Source organism: Anopheles stephensi, chromosome 3 (assembly GCF_013141755.1).
Source record: "Anopheles stephensi strain Indian chromosome 3, UCI_ANSTEP_V1.0, whole genome shotgun sequence".
Classification (NCBI taxonomy): Eukaryota; Metazoa; Arthropoda; class Insecta; order Diptera; family Culicidae; genus Anopheles; species Anopheles stephensi.
In genome coordinates, this window is record NC_050203.1 from 40,904,892 (window position 1) to 40,920,671 (window position 15,780).

Consider the following 15,780-nt stretch of genomic DNA (forward strand, 5'->3'; position numbering starts at 1 on the left):
TCCCATTGCTCACATACGCCTCTGAGACATGGACCCTATCCAAAACTGACGGATCCACGATACCTTTGATCGAGAGGGAGATGCTCAGAAGGATTTTACAATGACGAGCAGTACGAGATCGGTATAGAGGTATCTCACCATCGTGCAGCGAATGACACCGTACGACCCAACGCGACAACTCTTTAAAAGCCATCCACATGGATCCAGAGCGGGCTTGATAGGCACAAACCTATTTGACCTCTGCATATGACTCTGTTACCGATCGCACTGTGACCATAAATCGATCGCACGAATTAAACAGCATGCAAAACGGAGGGTTCGTTAATGCACCACCCCGAACATCGTTGTTTGCAAATGCACAAAACAAAACAACCCACATGTTCGTCGGTTGTCGGTTTCGGCAAACGTTCGTGAAGAGTGCGATGCCACCTAACCAGGCCAATGGTCACCGTCGTACAACCGTCGTTATTTGCACGGAACGCATGCGTTGCATAGAAAGGCACAAACACAGAAGGTACGCAGGTGCGTTTAACAAAAACAAACCACTTTTCACAGCATAGTTCCAACGTATGGCCAACCCGCCAACCTGCTGTACTTCGAACTGTTCCACGCTGCTGGCCGGTATGCCTTGACCCACCACCACCCCGATGATCCTTTGCGTGATTAAGCACGACGCACTACCACTTCCACACTCAGGGGCTTTTCGGAAATGGGCAGTGCAAGATATGCTTAGCATATTCGAGCCTAGTTTTTTAAATATTCCCACAAAAATGTTAACACTCACTATCTATGAGCTGCTCATGATTGAATAAATCATTCCCCACACTGATAGATTACCACCAAAGAAAATGGAAGTTGAGCAATTAGAGCTACAGATAATGAGTTCCAGCCCCTGTGGCCGTCGACCTCCGCCAAGCGACCTCCAGCACGAAACGAAATGAAATTGTCACACTACTAATTCTATACTTGCAACACTGGCCAGCTTAACTTTATCAAGGTGATCAAGATAACTGACCAACGTTATTAATCCCTTCAATTAACCTATGGCGTGGATAGACAATTTGAAGATCGTTCTAGATTGTACAACGCAATGTTGCTCATTCTCAACATGAGAAATTTAAATATGATTCACACGGCAGAACCTGGGTTCAAATCTCACGCGGACCGTTCCCCCATAGTGAGGACTGACTAAGAGATCGTTTGGCCAATAAAGAAGAAAGAAAAATATCCTACCGTTTACTGCATATCATGTACTGTCATGTACATGACCCTTTCTGTTGTCTCCGTTTCTCAAGTGGAAGTTTACCAAGGGCAAAAAATTACATCTCGACCATAATCATTATGCCACCGCTTCCATCTATCTCGAAAGCCGATTAAAGTGGAGCAGAAACCTTCTCAACCACGTTTCAACGCACGACCCGCCAGCTCTCAAATGAAGCACACGAATTCGCTGATAGTATGTTATTTAAATATATATATGTATGTATGTATGTATATTTTTTCGCTATGTCACGTTTTATTTTTCCATTTCGCTTTTCAGATTCTTTTCACTAGTTGACAACGGGCTCACTAATAGCTAGACTAACAAACTTTACACATTTTGACTTACAACTGCCCAGGGCGCACTTTACATCATGATCATCATTATCACGCGTGTCTCTGCCGCCGGTTTCGCCGTCATCCGCTTTGCTTGGAATATATTTAGGTTCGATTGCTTTAGCACTTGCTTCAAACTACAGTTTACGGTTCGCTTACTAATCGCTTGATTTTAACGTTGCTCCAGGATAGTTTTCTAGTTTTTGTGGAAACAAGGCTCAGAGCCTTCTGATTCTTTGATTTGCAACGGACGTGAAATAATCTGCAGCGGATGCCTATGGTGGCACTTCGAATTTTAGCACACAGACGCACCCCTAGCTACTGCCAATGACATTTTTCTGTCACCATTTTTTGTCACTTTCACCCCTTCATTTTGCTTCTTACGTGTTTTTCTCTTCTTTCCTACTATCACCAACCATTGTGTATCAGGCTTTCTGTTTCCGTCTTTACTCTTCAATTTCATTCCCTAATTTTTACATATTGCAGCAAAGTTTTATGTTTTGTTGTTACACTTTTTGAGTTGCTTACGTTTTTTCCGGTTTTTTTTTTACTCGCTTTAACTTTTTTATGTTGTGCACTAAAATTATTGTTTCAGCTCATACATCTTCTGCTTGATTAATATAGTACGGAATGATTTTATTATCTTTTCGCTGGCGCTCAAACCACTCACATCCCCCCCACGGTAGGTTTCAAAACGCTGCAGAAAAGGTTTAAGTGTGCCTTTTTTCAGTATTAACCATACCACACTAGCTAGCTAGAAATGAAATGTAGATCACCGGAAGCAAACGATTGCAGCAAACCTGTAGTATCATGAACTACCTTGAGCCAAACATTTGATTGCCAGATTCGAACTTTGTCTTCTATCGAGGCACACGAAAAAAAAAGACACGCAATCATTCAAGTATGGTTATCAAAACGCTTCTTTCTGTAACTCCCAGCATCATCATATATCACGCACCTTTTCCACTTAGCCAAAATCCACCATTATCATACACCCATTTTGTATCAACCGAAAAACTCCCCGCCGGAAACACTATCTACCGTGATTATTAGCTTATCACCGTGTGTGTGTGTGTGTGTGCCTACGCTTCACTTAAACACTATTTATTCCCCAATTTGACCCATTGACCAAATTCAAACAAAACGTATGTAATGCAAGGCTTATTTACTCTAAAGCTTAAATCACCATTATGTTATGTCTCTTGTACGGGTGTGCACTTGCAGCAACGATCTACCTACACACACACACACTAGCCGCGAGGAAAAAGGCGCACACACACACAAAAACGGATGAACGAATGAGGAAAGCGGAAATGAGCGAACTAGTTGGGATTTTAAATCAAACCTAAACTAACCGACTCGCGACCATCCATGGCGCATAACGCACGCACAAGCATTTAATTCGATGCCAAAAGGTGATCGATCCTGAGGTGATCGTACTAGAGCGTACCTTTTCTTTTCAAAGTTCCTCCATCTTTGTTGGTTGGTGGTTCTGCTTCACTTACTAAATGCTTTCGTGTTTCAAATGCTGCACCGACGATCGATATGAAAGACTTGTTGGGTTTTTTTTTGTTTTGCTTTTGCTACGCGCAACTTGTGTCCTTGTTCGTACGTCAATTCGCCGAGGTTTTTTGCCACAAGGGTCATTTTAGTAGAAAACGCGTGTGTACATGTATAACAACAACGAAACAAATATCATGCATATTTTATTGCCCCATTTCTGTTGTCCCTTGCTTTGCATTCCGATTGGTGGTTGGAAAAGAGTATTGTATTACTGGGCTACGAGGGCAAAAACTAATGAGCCGGAATAAATAACTTATCATCTCTCTCTCTCAACCTTTTTGCAGGCTGCACAAATTTTTGGGGTTAGGTTGTCATTAGCTGCAGTCATATTCAAATTGTTGTGGCTTCAGTTATCTCCGCCATCCCCAGAATTGTTGTCCTTTGCTGCACCTCTAGACCTACGCGGCTCGTCGTAAGGTACGCGGCTATCGTAATGTGAGTCCTATGTCACATTCGGCCGGCGCATAGGATATGTTATAGCTCGTTGTGTTCCCTCCTCACACGACCTTAACCATCCAGCATCGCTCACTTAAATATTCGAACACATTCACCCAACCAAAACAAAGAATCAAGTGACTACTGCCAGAGGAGCGCGCTCGCAGGACTAGTCCCGCAGGCACGCATTCTGTTGCCTCTCTGTTGCTACTACAGGCGCGGGATACAGAATGTACAGAGAAACTATAAATAATTTAATATACATAAAGCTTGAAAAAGAAAGTCTCAAGTACGCAACCTTTTCGGGCGGGAGGAAGATTGCAATTTAGGATCGTACCGCTCGAGCGCACGCATGAGTGGTGGTTTTATGGGGCGAGAAACAAAACATATCCTTCATATGTCATATCTGCTCTACCGGAGGCGAAATGGGTTTCTCGAAGCAAATCGCAGTGTGACGGTCTTCTTCTGTGTGTGTGTGAGTGTGTGTTACTCGTAAATCGCTAAACTTGTGTGCATTTCATGTTTTTTGTTTACTAGAACACTATCCATTATCGCCAAGCTGCTTTCTTCGCCCTCAGCAATCCGCCCTAACCTACACACACACACACACGCACCAACGCTCCTCCTTAAATCAGTTCCACGCGCGCTTACATCGCTCGCTCTCACACACATGCACACACACACACACACAAATAAACGAATTTACAATCATGAAGTCTATCACCAAAGGTTTGTGACAAGTCGCGTACCTCTTGCCTCTCTTCTGTCTCTGCTTCCTGCCAGGCACGAACGATCGTCATATCCGGTTTGGTTCACGTACAGCCAGGTCCTGGTCCTGTAATTTTGCTTTTCTGGTTCGCATCGAAGATCTCAGTTACGACAGATCCATTACTCACCCCGGAGGTCCTAGCTATGATCTGTGCGATCAATGTAACTAATATGAACGATTCTCTACTTTAGGATCAGATTTTATCTCCATCGCGTTATTTTAACTGTGAGTTCCGAAAATGAACCAACCGGAAATGCCTTCAAACTTCCTGGTCCTTGTCCGCGAGAAACCAACAGCAAATCTCAGATAGCGGTGCACTAGCAACGGTGATTACCAACACAACAGCTCAATGGGCCATTCTGCCAATCTGCCCACACACCCGGAGAAGGTAAGCGTCGAGGAAGGTGATCTGGTGGCGACGACGGACAATCTAAACCGGCCCAACATCACTCTGATACCGAGCAGTCAGATAGTTGGCAGCTTCACTCATCTGCTCCAGCGACCGGTACAGTCCGATCAGATGCGTGCGAAACTGCTTGGCAAGCTCGGTGCTGCGATCCTGCTCCTGGTTACCCTCCGACTCGATGCCGGAATCGTTTTCCGCCGACGTTTCACTCTCGGAATCGCTCAGCGTGCTGGCCGAGTTGGAGGAAGCTACCGATACCGTGCTCGGTCGTCGATTGTGGCCCTTAATGGTCGATGTCATCATGGCAGGATCGGCCTTTTCGCTTCCGCTAGCGTTGTTGCTGTTTGTCGTGGTCACGTCCGTCGTGGCTGTATTACTGCTAGTGCTGCTGTTTGCGGTGGAATTGTTCGTGCCGGTGGTGTCAGTGTTATTGCTGTTACTCTTGGACGAGGATGTCACTTTCTTCGTCGCACAACCCTTTACCACCGACTCCTCGACACTGTCTTCCGCATCCTGGCGCCCCCAAAGCAGATCGACCTTCACCAACTTCAGCATGTTGTACAGCTGGAACAGCTCTGAAGTGTTCAGCACTTCGCGTATCGAAGCGCGGTTCGATTTCTTGCCATGGTGTGCGCCGTGATGTTGTGCTTTTGGTGCAACTGGCACAGTGTCTGTAGCGTCACCGACCTATTCCGACGACGGGGTAAAGAAAAAGGATACACCAACGATTAGACAACACGCTTATCTTTCTTCGAAAATCTTCAATTTTAGTCCCTGTTTTGTTACATCAATCAGGTGTTAAGTACATGTAGTAATCAAACGATAAATGCAGTTTCTAACAATATTATCTAACTGTTCGCTCGTCATGAAGCAATTGCTATATGGAAAGTCTGTCAATAAACACAACGTCATCCGAAACCGTAAGCAAGAGTTCCTATGAATTCGTCTGACAGAAAGGACGGTCATAGATTCAGACATCACTATTTTTGCACATGATCAGTCGCGTGAGGTGACCATTATCGCAACAGTCATCATCATCACATTAGACACCGCACAACAACAACCATGAATCACACAATGCAGTAAACACAGTGCATCTATTGACAAGATTTCACTTTCATTTTGCAAAAAATCATTTATTACGACCGATGATTGGCAGCATAAATATAAACAAAACCGATAAAAGAGAAATTCATCTTCCGTCGTACGATTTGCTGCGGGCAAACTTGGCGAAGAGTGTTCGCAAGATTATCAAGCCCAAACTATTATTAAATTTATTTACTTTCATTAGTTTGTTGATGACAGATCCGAAAAATTTTCCATTTTAAAATAAATAAATATTCAACTCACAAGCCACCAAACCACCACAAAGTCAAGTCATGCTCATCAACACTAGAGTCAATGCAGTTTTCTGCAATATTAACACCATTCTCATAAATTGCTTTCACACTGCTGTAACACAAAAACACATGCCACAGTGAAAGGAGGAAGGAAACACAAAAGCATCGCCGTCAAAGGGCCACTCGTTCGCAGTTGATGCAACAGCGTCCACATTAACCAAAAAACCGCTGGAAAGAGCATTGTTGATGTGAATTGCGAAAAGTATTTTTATTTTGCTTTTCTTTTTTTTTTTTTTGCTTCGCGGCAGCATGAGAGAGGCGAAAATTGCAAATGGAGAAAATTGCAGACCCGCCACATCGTAAAGAAAAATCAAGCCTCCACACACAACGACCAACGAGGCTGCCAACTGCCTTCACAGCGAACCACCCAAAACACTTGTGCCTGGCTGGCCTTTCCTGGGGCTACTCCTATACCTCCTATACCACAACGGCAACATCTCACCAGTAGTAGTAACATACACCAATGCACGCTAATGGTAAGGCGCGGGCTGGCTTAACCAGCAAAATAGCTTCACTCTTTTGCCACATGGAGAAGGCGCAGAAAGGTGGATACAATGGGAAGGAAATCGTTTCGATTATGCCAGGAGCTAGCTAATTTCTCAAAATTTGTTAGCAAATCTGAATGTACAGCAATTTTTGCACATAATAAAAAAGGGTTAGTTGGACAAGTTTCGCTAATTTCTCTTAAATTTGAATGTTATACAACTTCGAAGGAATTTAAATAAAATAGATTTTCTCAAGTTAAAAACCACTCCAATTCAATTTCAATTTACCTTGCGATCCATTAATCTGCACGGTACCAGTATCGTCTCGTCCATGGCATTTACGTTCTTGACGAACTTTTCCATGGCGTTCAGTATGCTTTGGTTAGAGAACTCCTGGTCATCGTGTCGCGCGATCCGTCGCAGGCAGTTTCTAAATGAGAAGAAAAAGAAACGCAAACATGTACTATGCAATAAATAATAACAAAAAACCCTCTCACACACACACACACACAATGCATAAGGTATATTAAAGTGTTTCGTAAAAAAGATTAAAGGGGAACAGACAACAGGCGGATATCAACACTCCAAGGGCAGATTTTATGAATGATTGGTGCAATTAATATCGGTGCTATTAATGTTGAGAGCGAACAGGTGAGGTACAGGTGATACTGATAACTATTCGAAATCGATTTTTTTTTTTTTGGTTTATTTTGTGGTCTGAAAGAACGTTAATCGATAAAGTTAATATAAGATATAATGACGTAAATGACCCGTACGCTATCAACCTTCAGAGGAGAACCTTCAAAAGGCCTATTGATGTTCGAATGCTTTATGATAGTAGCAAGTGAGGTTAGTGAATGAACCAATTAATTTCGTGTGCTATACTGGATAAAATAAAAGCCGACCCATTTTTTTTTAATGTTGATAACCGAAAACGTCACAGCACTATTTAATGCAACGTTTTACTGCTTCTCAGCACATTTCGCACCAACTGGCAACGCAGTGAAGCCCCTTTTTGCCAAAGTTTTGTTTTGCATACCCGAATAAACTGCAACAACACCGTGCTCGTGGTGCGCTGCTTTTGCACTAGCCACTAAGCTTTACGAAAATAAAACATTCCCAAGAAGCATCACAATAACGTACGAGAAGGTCTCAAGGTCCATGTTTACGTACGCTTTACCATTCTTCGTCCGACGTAGCGGTTTTGCAAAAACCCGTACAAGTGTACATAAGTCTGAATCAGAGGCGCCACACTTCGGGGTCTCAATAAGGAAGGGTTACCTCCCCATATGGATGGCTATTTAAAGCTCAACCTGAGTGAGACAGTTTCGCAAACAGACATACCTAAATTAGATTCGCAATGTACGAAATCTTATCAGACTAAATAGTGGAACAAACGCGAAATTGCTTTGTTTTCTCATGTTCCAAATAATGAATGCGTTCAAGGCTTTACACGTGGTACATCCGTCAAAAGTGTAATCGGAAGTTGGGCAATGAAACAAGTCCAACAGACATTCCAATACAGCTCATTGGAGCAACAAGCGCGAACTGAACGCTGAAACTCGTCTACCGACATGGAAGGGTGAGGTTGCCTTTGACCTAATCTAGGGCCAACAAGTGCCGCATCGGCTACTCAAACAATGTCTGCCATTCGTGGAGATACTGCTTGCTTCCACAAACCTTTGCATGAGGTAATTGGACTAGCAACACTAATACTACAGCCTGCAAACGGGTTACGATGGCGTAATAAACCAGGAACAGTGCAGATACGCAAACTGGTGACCAGGTGCTATTGGGTATGAAACACACATAATGATATCGATCCTTCGATCATTCAACAATGATGAAATAGGTCGCTCTAAGAGATCATTAACGGTTGATCAACGGAGAGTTTGAATCGTATTTAAAAATTTGTGGAATAACGGATGCTCACTGCACAAATATTGTAGAGCGAACTCAAGTTCAATGGTGCAATTTAGTAATGGTTCAAATTTGTCATGCTCATCAAACACTTACTCATCGTCGATACCATTAGCGTTTGGGTGTGATACAAATATGCCTTTTATGTGCAATTGCTAATGCCCCACCCTTCACGATACGCGTGCGAACAATTATTCGTTCAAGTTCAAAACTGCACTTGTCACACGCGTACATCATATACCGTACGTGTACGATCGATCTAATCGCAACTGTAAACCAGCTAAACCTTCGCTGCAATTGGCACAGGGAGAGAGAGCCAAAAAAATGTAATATTTCGCCCCCGAATGTTCCCAGCACTTGCTTGCTGCTCGTCCACGCACAGCTCCTCAATCCTTCACCTTACCACTGTCAAAAGCCAAAGACAAAAAGCTCCAAACGAACCCAACGAAAGCGTCCGCATTACCCTGAAAAGGCTACCAGCTTCGGCCACTTTGGCGGCACGCAGTTTCCCTGGAGGTCAATTGTCAAATTGTGTCGCGTCCAAATATCAAGTACACTCGCCAAAGGAGTGTGACATTCCAAAGTCCAACTTGACCGAGGGGAAATGGTCTCTCCCAAGGTACGCCGCCGAATACTATTGTACCGTACAGACCCGTACGGCTTTGGTGGAGCGACCATTGCGAGCCTTCTTTTACCTAACGGACAAACCAGTCTCTTTCGTCAACCAGTCTCAAGGTCCGGTAAAGACTGCGCTGGTTCGACATACCAAGCAGTAGTAGTGATGGAGCAGCGAGTGTCACGAACAGACCCACGTATTAATCGTACGGACGGACGAGCGGGATGGTTATTTTGTTTTCGATGATAGCATAAGCTGTGGAGCATTCGACACACACCGAGACGGAAGGTCGATGGGTTGGTGGTGATGGTGGATGGCATTGTCGATGCAAGTGAGCTACGCGATATTGCACGCATAATTGGACACAGCGTCTGGAATATATAAACACCTGTTCCGAAATAACGGTACGTGAGCAATAAATAGTGCCGCTAATGATGAATTTTTCAGCCTTACTTTCAAACATCAATTTCAGAGTTCATTTGGTTTTTGATTTTGGAATTTTTAAAAACAATATCCCTTTTTTAAATTGCGGATCATGTGTAGATCTGATATAAAAGTGGAAGTTATTACGATGATAAGACTTAATCGGCTCGCAGTACACAATACGCAATCAGTCCCATCATATGTAGAGCAACTAGGCTGGGATCAGTCCTGTAGAACTCAAGATCACAGAGATCCCCAAATAACAAGGCTCTTAACATTGTGAAGAACCAACACGCATTGATGAAAACTAGCTTTACAGAAAAGACGTATCCATCAAAACCAACGAAATTTGGCCTTATACTAACCTTTTGCTATTTCAAACTATTCTGGAAATTGAATCTCTGAATGTAGTTCACTCATTTACATCATAACATTGCACTAAAGCTAAACAAACCAACAAGTGGCTCACGCCTTTGAGTGTGATCCAACATCAGATCAGATCCAATCCACGGCTTGGGGACATACCTATATTATTGAGTAAAACCTCTTAAAAGCCTGTTCTCCTCATACAAACGAACATCTCTCCTCTCGCTACACTCTCGCTTTTATCTACGGCGGTTAAATATGTCACAACCCACCAACACATTCACCACAAGCTGGCAACCCATTCGAGCAGGCCCACCGCAAGAGACCCACCCGATTTTGTCCAGTTGGCGGTGTTCGGGAGCTGTGGTGCAACGCGACAGACAGAGAGATCATGCCCCTTTTGCTACCTTTGGCGCAAGACAGCGCAGCAACGCACTATCGACACTCTGCGATGGTGATGTTGGTTTGTTGGGGACGGGTTTAGGATTATTGCTTCATCGTCGATCCGCTCGATCGATGCTAGCCGTAGACGACCGGTCGGTGGTCCACCTTTGTATGCTGCGCGAGCGCTCGCGCGATCTCTCGCACACACGAAACAACGTGTCCAAGGAACGGCGGCGTTCACTCGGCCGACCTTGGCGAAAATTAACTGTGAATGAACGCGACGCGATCTCATCGACGATCATGCGCCACGACACAGCCTTCCGCTGTGACGTTGGGGCGTACGCCACATAGCACGCCAGCAGTTGGTCTAACAGGTGAATGGTATTTGTGGCACCACCACGAGCGGTGCAACGCGCGATCTGTCGTGCACAAAAATATAACAATGACACCACGGTATGTGCCACGCTGCGTTCGCGTGCACTATCGCTGTGATGGTAGAACGAAGTATCAACACCAAAAGCTCGATGTTCGCTTCCGCTAGATCGCGAATTTTAAAGTTGGGCAAACGCAAAAGGATACTATTTTACACTCTGTGTACATCTTAACCCGCTCAGCTCTCGTATGCTTCTTGTCGCAATTCCTGCAGCCCTCACATCTCCCCCATCGGCACTCTGATCCATCGGCTTCAAATGGCTATTACATAAAAGATCGACCGACCGGCCATCGCGCGGCTAGTTCGGGGAATTTGGAGCGAAAGGAGATATGTGATGCCGCAAGCACACATGACCCCCCCACACACATACATGGCGGAATGCTCAGCCAATGCTCAGCTGGGTTTGGAAGCTGCAATTTTAATCGCCATACGAGAGAACTCCAAGCCAAGTCGGAGATGCTGTGCGGATTGGATTGGACGGACGGACCTATCCCACCAATTTTCTCGCAACGTTCAATATGCATCCAACCCCGAGTCCCACATACAAAATTTGGAACGGCAAAACAAAGAAATACAACCCCCACAGGAACGTAACCGGGTTACGGGCCGTTGGATTTTTGCGAAACTTTCGGACAACTTTCGATGCTGTGTGTAGACATCCCGTCGCTGGCCGGGGATGGTGTCCTCGACATGCTTAGCGAAACGAACTGTGGACACGATGGACAAACAAACAAACAAAACGGCCAAGACGTGACATAACGGCATCTGTAGTTCGTAATCACAACATGTACGATTCTCGAAAAGCTCCATCAAAAGTTCCAGAGCTTCATTCAATTTCCATTATCAGGGTCCAGTTTTGCACATCACTCTTCAAGTTATTTCCGGCCATAATATTTACAGCCATCGATAGCAGCTTACAACCACCCGGACACTCACCTGTTTGTGAGACAACAGCAATGTAGCATAGGAATCGTCTGGAATTTCTGCAGAAATAAAAACACAGCTGCCCCCAGGCATTCTCGCACAAGAAGTAAAAGTTGTTTCGAGCTATTTTGATGCAGGGTTTCCGATTCGTCGATGACCTCCCGTAGGGGTCGTTCCGTTCTGCCAAGGACGGACAGAGGATCTCCTTTTACCAGCGCCTTAAAGATGCCTGAAAGATACCGTCGTCCTTGCGAAGAGTTTCCTTCCTTCTTCCTATTGGCTCTCCTCGCAGGATTTCGAACAAAGAGTTTGTTTGGTGGTATACAGCAAGTTGGCGCGCTGCTACTATTTGCCACTATCAGCATTCCTTTTTTTTCGCGATAAAGAGCTCCAAGCAGATTAAACAAAAAATTGTTTTGATAGCACCACACAAGTGCTTGAATATTCATTCCACTGTGTCCCACTAGCAGTGGACGCAGGGGTTAAATAGGCAGACATATGGCCAACGATTTAATTCGATGAGCATTTAAATTTCAACGATTCGACCTGCGTGTTGATGCACCGCAGGTCAATACCGTTAATAAACAAAAACAGTTTGAAAGAAAAACAAAGCATTAATTATACATACGAAAGCCACCCTACCCTGCTGGGTTTTCTTAGCAGCAACAATGCGATCAAAGCTTGACCCAGTAATCGAATAATTAATTCATTCACCTGTTCCTATTGTGTGTGCCCCGCGCGGCTCATTCTATTGGACACTGTTTTATGCAATTCTTCCTTCTTGACTTAGCATTTGTTGAGGTCAAGCTGACAGTGTTTTTCAGCCCGCAACACAAGTGTCTACTTGTTTAAAACAATCAGCAATTTGGGCTTAACACACAATCTAAGCAATCTTTGTAACGCCGCACAATATTGTTTTAAACATGAAGACACTCGTTTTATGACCTGAGACACACTGTCTCTCCTTCATTTTCTTGGCTTACCTATTCTAGGACCTACGGGGCCATGCCCGGCCCTTATAATTGCTTACTAGACTTATTGATACTAGGTAGTTGGGTAGGAAGTTCTCACTCACTGGAGAACGGTCCGGATGAGATTTGATATCCGAGTCTGCCGTGTTTGAAGACCGTCGTCGCTATCACCTAGGCCTAGGCCTACATTACGAACAAACACTGTTCTAATGATTCATTGTCGGAAGATTTAACGACATGTGTGTGTGTGTTTGTTATCGAAATTTGTTAACTGGTTTTGCCGGGTTTTTATCTCTTAAAACCTCACGCCAGACAGATATGGCCATCTGGGGCACTGTCGACCGGTAATTTGTAACACTCGTTATAGCTGCACTTGCTAATCAGTCTTATCGCAACTTCCCACACAAGGGATGGGCTATTACTTCAGCGGAGACAGTTATAAAACAGCACAGGAATTACAATTAGCAAGCCGGGCACGAGTAGGTGGAAATAGAAGAGTTGATGTCCTCGTCCTCTCACGCTGCCCATGTCCATGCCCCCGGAAGGAGGCATTGCAGGTTGATGAGAAGCCAAAAAGTGCGGAACATTCCAGTGCCATAATATCGGGGACTGAAAACCTGACGATTACTACACAGCTCCACCAGCACCCGATACTTCACCACATTCACGTGACATTGCTTCTAGAAGGCTTTTAGGAGCGGATTTTTGTGTTTCGTTGCATTCTCCTACGTGGCTCGCCGTGTTGTAATCTGTTCTTCTTTATCCTCGCCGTTTTTTTATGTTTGCGCCTCTCACGAAACAGTTGGTCGTGCGAAGCCGAATGAAGAAAATCATCTGATCGACGCGGAACCCCAATACGCAACGCGGCGTCGGCTATGTAGCAATAGAAGGCCGCCCCGTACTGGTGTGCGTGTTTTTTCACCCAAAGTGAATACACACATCACAGGCGTCATGATAGATATTCACGTCGGTGTTTGTTAGTTCCTTACCAACAAACGGTGCAACGCATCGAGTGCGCATGCACCGCACAGCACACACATCCAAGTAGGTACAGCAAAACCGCTTTACCGCACTATTCTCACACACGCAGCCAGACATGTATATACACATCCAACGCACAGCTCAGAGGTGAGGCAATATTTGACACTTGAAACCGACAGCAGCCGGGCGTTATCACACCGGACACGGGGATCGCGATACGATACCAATTTTCCTAACTCATCGATGATCTGTGCCAGGCCCTATCATGGGAACTAGCTAAAGCTGGTGATATCAGCAGAGCCTAGGACAGGCAAAAGCCACTGAATCATCTGCACTGAATCATCGTTGTAAAAATTCCCGCTGCAAAAACGCACACAAGCGAGGACTATATGGTGAAACTGATTGTTCGTGTTCTTGTCATTCCAGTATAGGTTTTGCCCTTGTTTGTTAAGCTTTTTAAGTATGAAATTTTATGAAAAATGTAGTCCACTTTACTCGCGCTGTTTGGACGAGCTTGCCGGAACATAAATATTTGTTGACCTTTAAGGCAACGCAGGGAGAGACCTACACACCGATACGCCGACCTTAGCGAACATATCCATCTAGTCAACCATGGCCTCAAACAGAAACGGCTTCACACAATCGCTGTATACGCGATGATGCGCCTTGATCATGTTCAGGTGGTGCGTTATGCGTGAGTGATCGATACAAAAAATATGCTGAGCCCCGTCGTTCCATGGCCAACAGCAATTAAACCCCGTGTTACACGCTGGCAAATCCGCGTATCGAGAAATGGAGGTTCGGTTTTGGAGGAGCGAAAGACACACACACACACATACACACACATCACATCACATCGTTCTGGAAGCTTACCGGCTGTTTTCCATGGTTGTGGGCAGATCCGTGTAGCCGTTCATGTTGTCGTCCTGTCGGTTTGGCAGCGTTTGTATGATGGAAATGGTGGTTTATAAGTTAAGAAAGTGCAGAAATTATCACACTTTCTCCCGGTTTTTTCGAATCCGATTTATCGCTGCTTCACACCCAGGGACACTCTGTTATACACACGGTACGGTACACACACACACACAAGCGCACACTTTTTAAAAACCCTGCTGTTAATCACACTTGACGGAATTGGTACAGAGCAGGCTACTTGGACGGTTAAAAATGTGTTTTTCCCTTCGGGATTCAAGTGGGGTTTTCTTGCGGGTTTCGCTATCTCGCTCTCGCTGACACGCTGACTACAAAACACAGAGATTTATACGCCCTTTTGCTTCGTACACAACGGAGATGCTGGCTGCTCGAGAGGATATTTCTGCTATTTGGTTTAAAATGCAACGCTCCTATTGCTTCTTGCCTTGCTATTAATGCTCATAACACACTGCAATTATTGCACACGCACGCTACTGTTGCAGCCAAACACGGGCACGCACATACACACCACCCAAAACACACCACACAGCGTTGAGCGTGAGGAAAACGAAACGTTTCGCTGCCAAATATTTCATTCACGGGACGCCGACGACAGCCTTCAAATGATGGGCGCGATATGGTAAATAAAGCGCACGGAGACTTTTCCTCGCGGTTGTTCTGTATGCTTTCTAGGGATGAAATTCGTTTTCCTGCTTCCTAACAGGCGCGGACCGATTTTCTGGGGAGCTTTCTCGCGGACACACAACCTACGCGACGCCACGGACGATTTCCAATTGAAAAAAATACGTTACTGCTGCGAAAGGTAAACGTTTCGAGCTGGGCCAAGCGGTACAGTGCACCACACTATCGTCGCACACTGTCTGGGCATAGGAATTGTGTTTTTGGAACTTAAAATGGAGAATTAGCGGTGCAACGAGAGCGCAAAGTATTTAATTTCATTTCATTTGAATATTTCATGCAAAACTTGTATTTGAAATCGATTATTTCACTACAAATTGTCTAAAAATTCACCTTTTTGTAAGTACCGCTGCCTTTCTGTCATGCACTGTATCACACACACTCACACGCCTCAGCTGTCAAGATGGTGTTGCTTCTCGTTCTCGCAACACGAATCATGCGTCCACCATCTCTTTCGACGGATCGGCTGATCGTTGCCGCTCGTCTCTGATTGGTCG

General features: G+C 44.8%; 1 protein-coding gene across 1 annotated transcript; it reads right to left on the minus strand.

Moving 5' to 3' along the window:
* Nucleotides 1-1,492: 1,492 nt before the first annotated feature.
* LOC118512232 lies at nucleotides 1,493-15,392 on the minus strand. The gene is made up of 3 exons (XM_036056366.1): nucleotides 14,546-15,392; nucleotides 6,943-7,084; nucleotides 1,493-5,456 (listed from the first exon to the last, which is right to left on the minus strand). The coding sequence occupies exons 1-3, from the start codon at nucleotides 14,587-14,589 to the stop codon at nucleotides 4,794-4,796; spliced, it is 849 nt and encodes a 282-aa protein (XP_035912259.1). The 5' UTR covers nucleotides 14,590-15,392; the 3' UTR covers nucleotides 1,493-4,793.
* Nucleotides 15,393-15,780: the final 388 nt, after the last annotated feature.

Excerpts from the sequence above, each read along its gene's own strand:
- LOC118512232 (XM_036056366.1), bottom strand. The coding sequence starts at position 14,589 with ATGAACGGCTACACGGATCTGCCCACAACCATGGAAAACAGCCG. Across the intron at positions 7,085-14,545 it reads ACAACCATGGAAAACAGCCG|AAACTGCCTGCGACGGATCG; the intron begins GTAAGCTTCCAG and ends CTTCTCATTTAG. Across the intron at positions 5,457-6,942 it reads GCAGATTAATGGATCGCAAG|GTCGGTGACGCTACAGACAC; the intron begins GTAAATTGAAAT and ends TCGTCGGAATAG.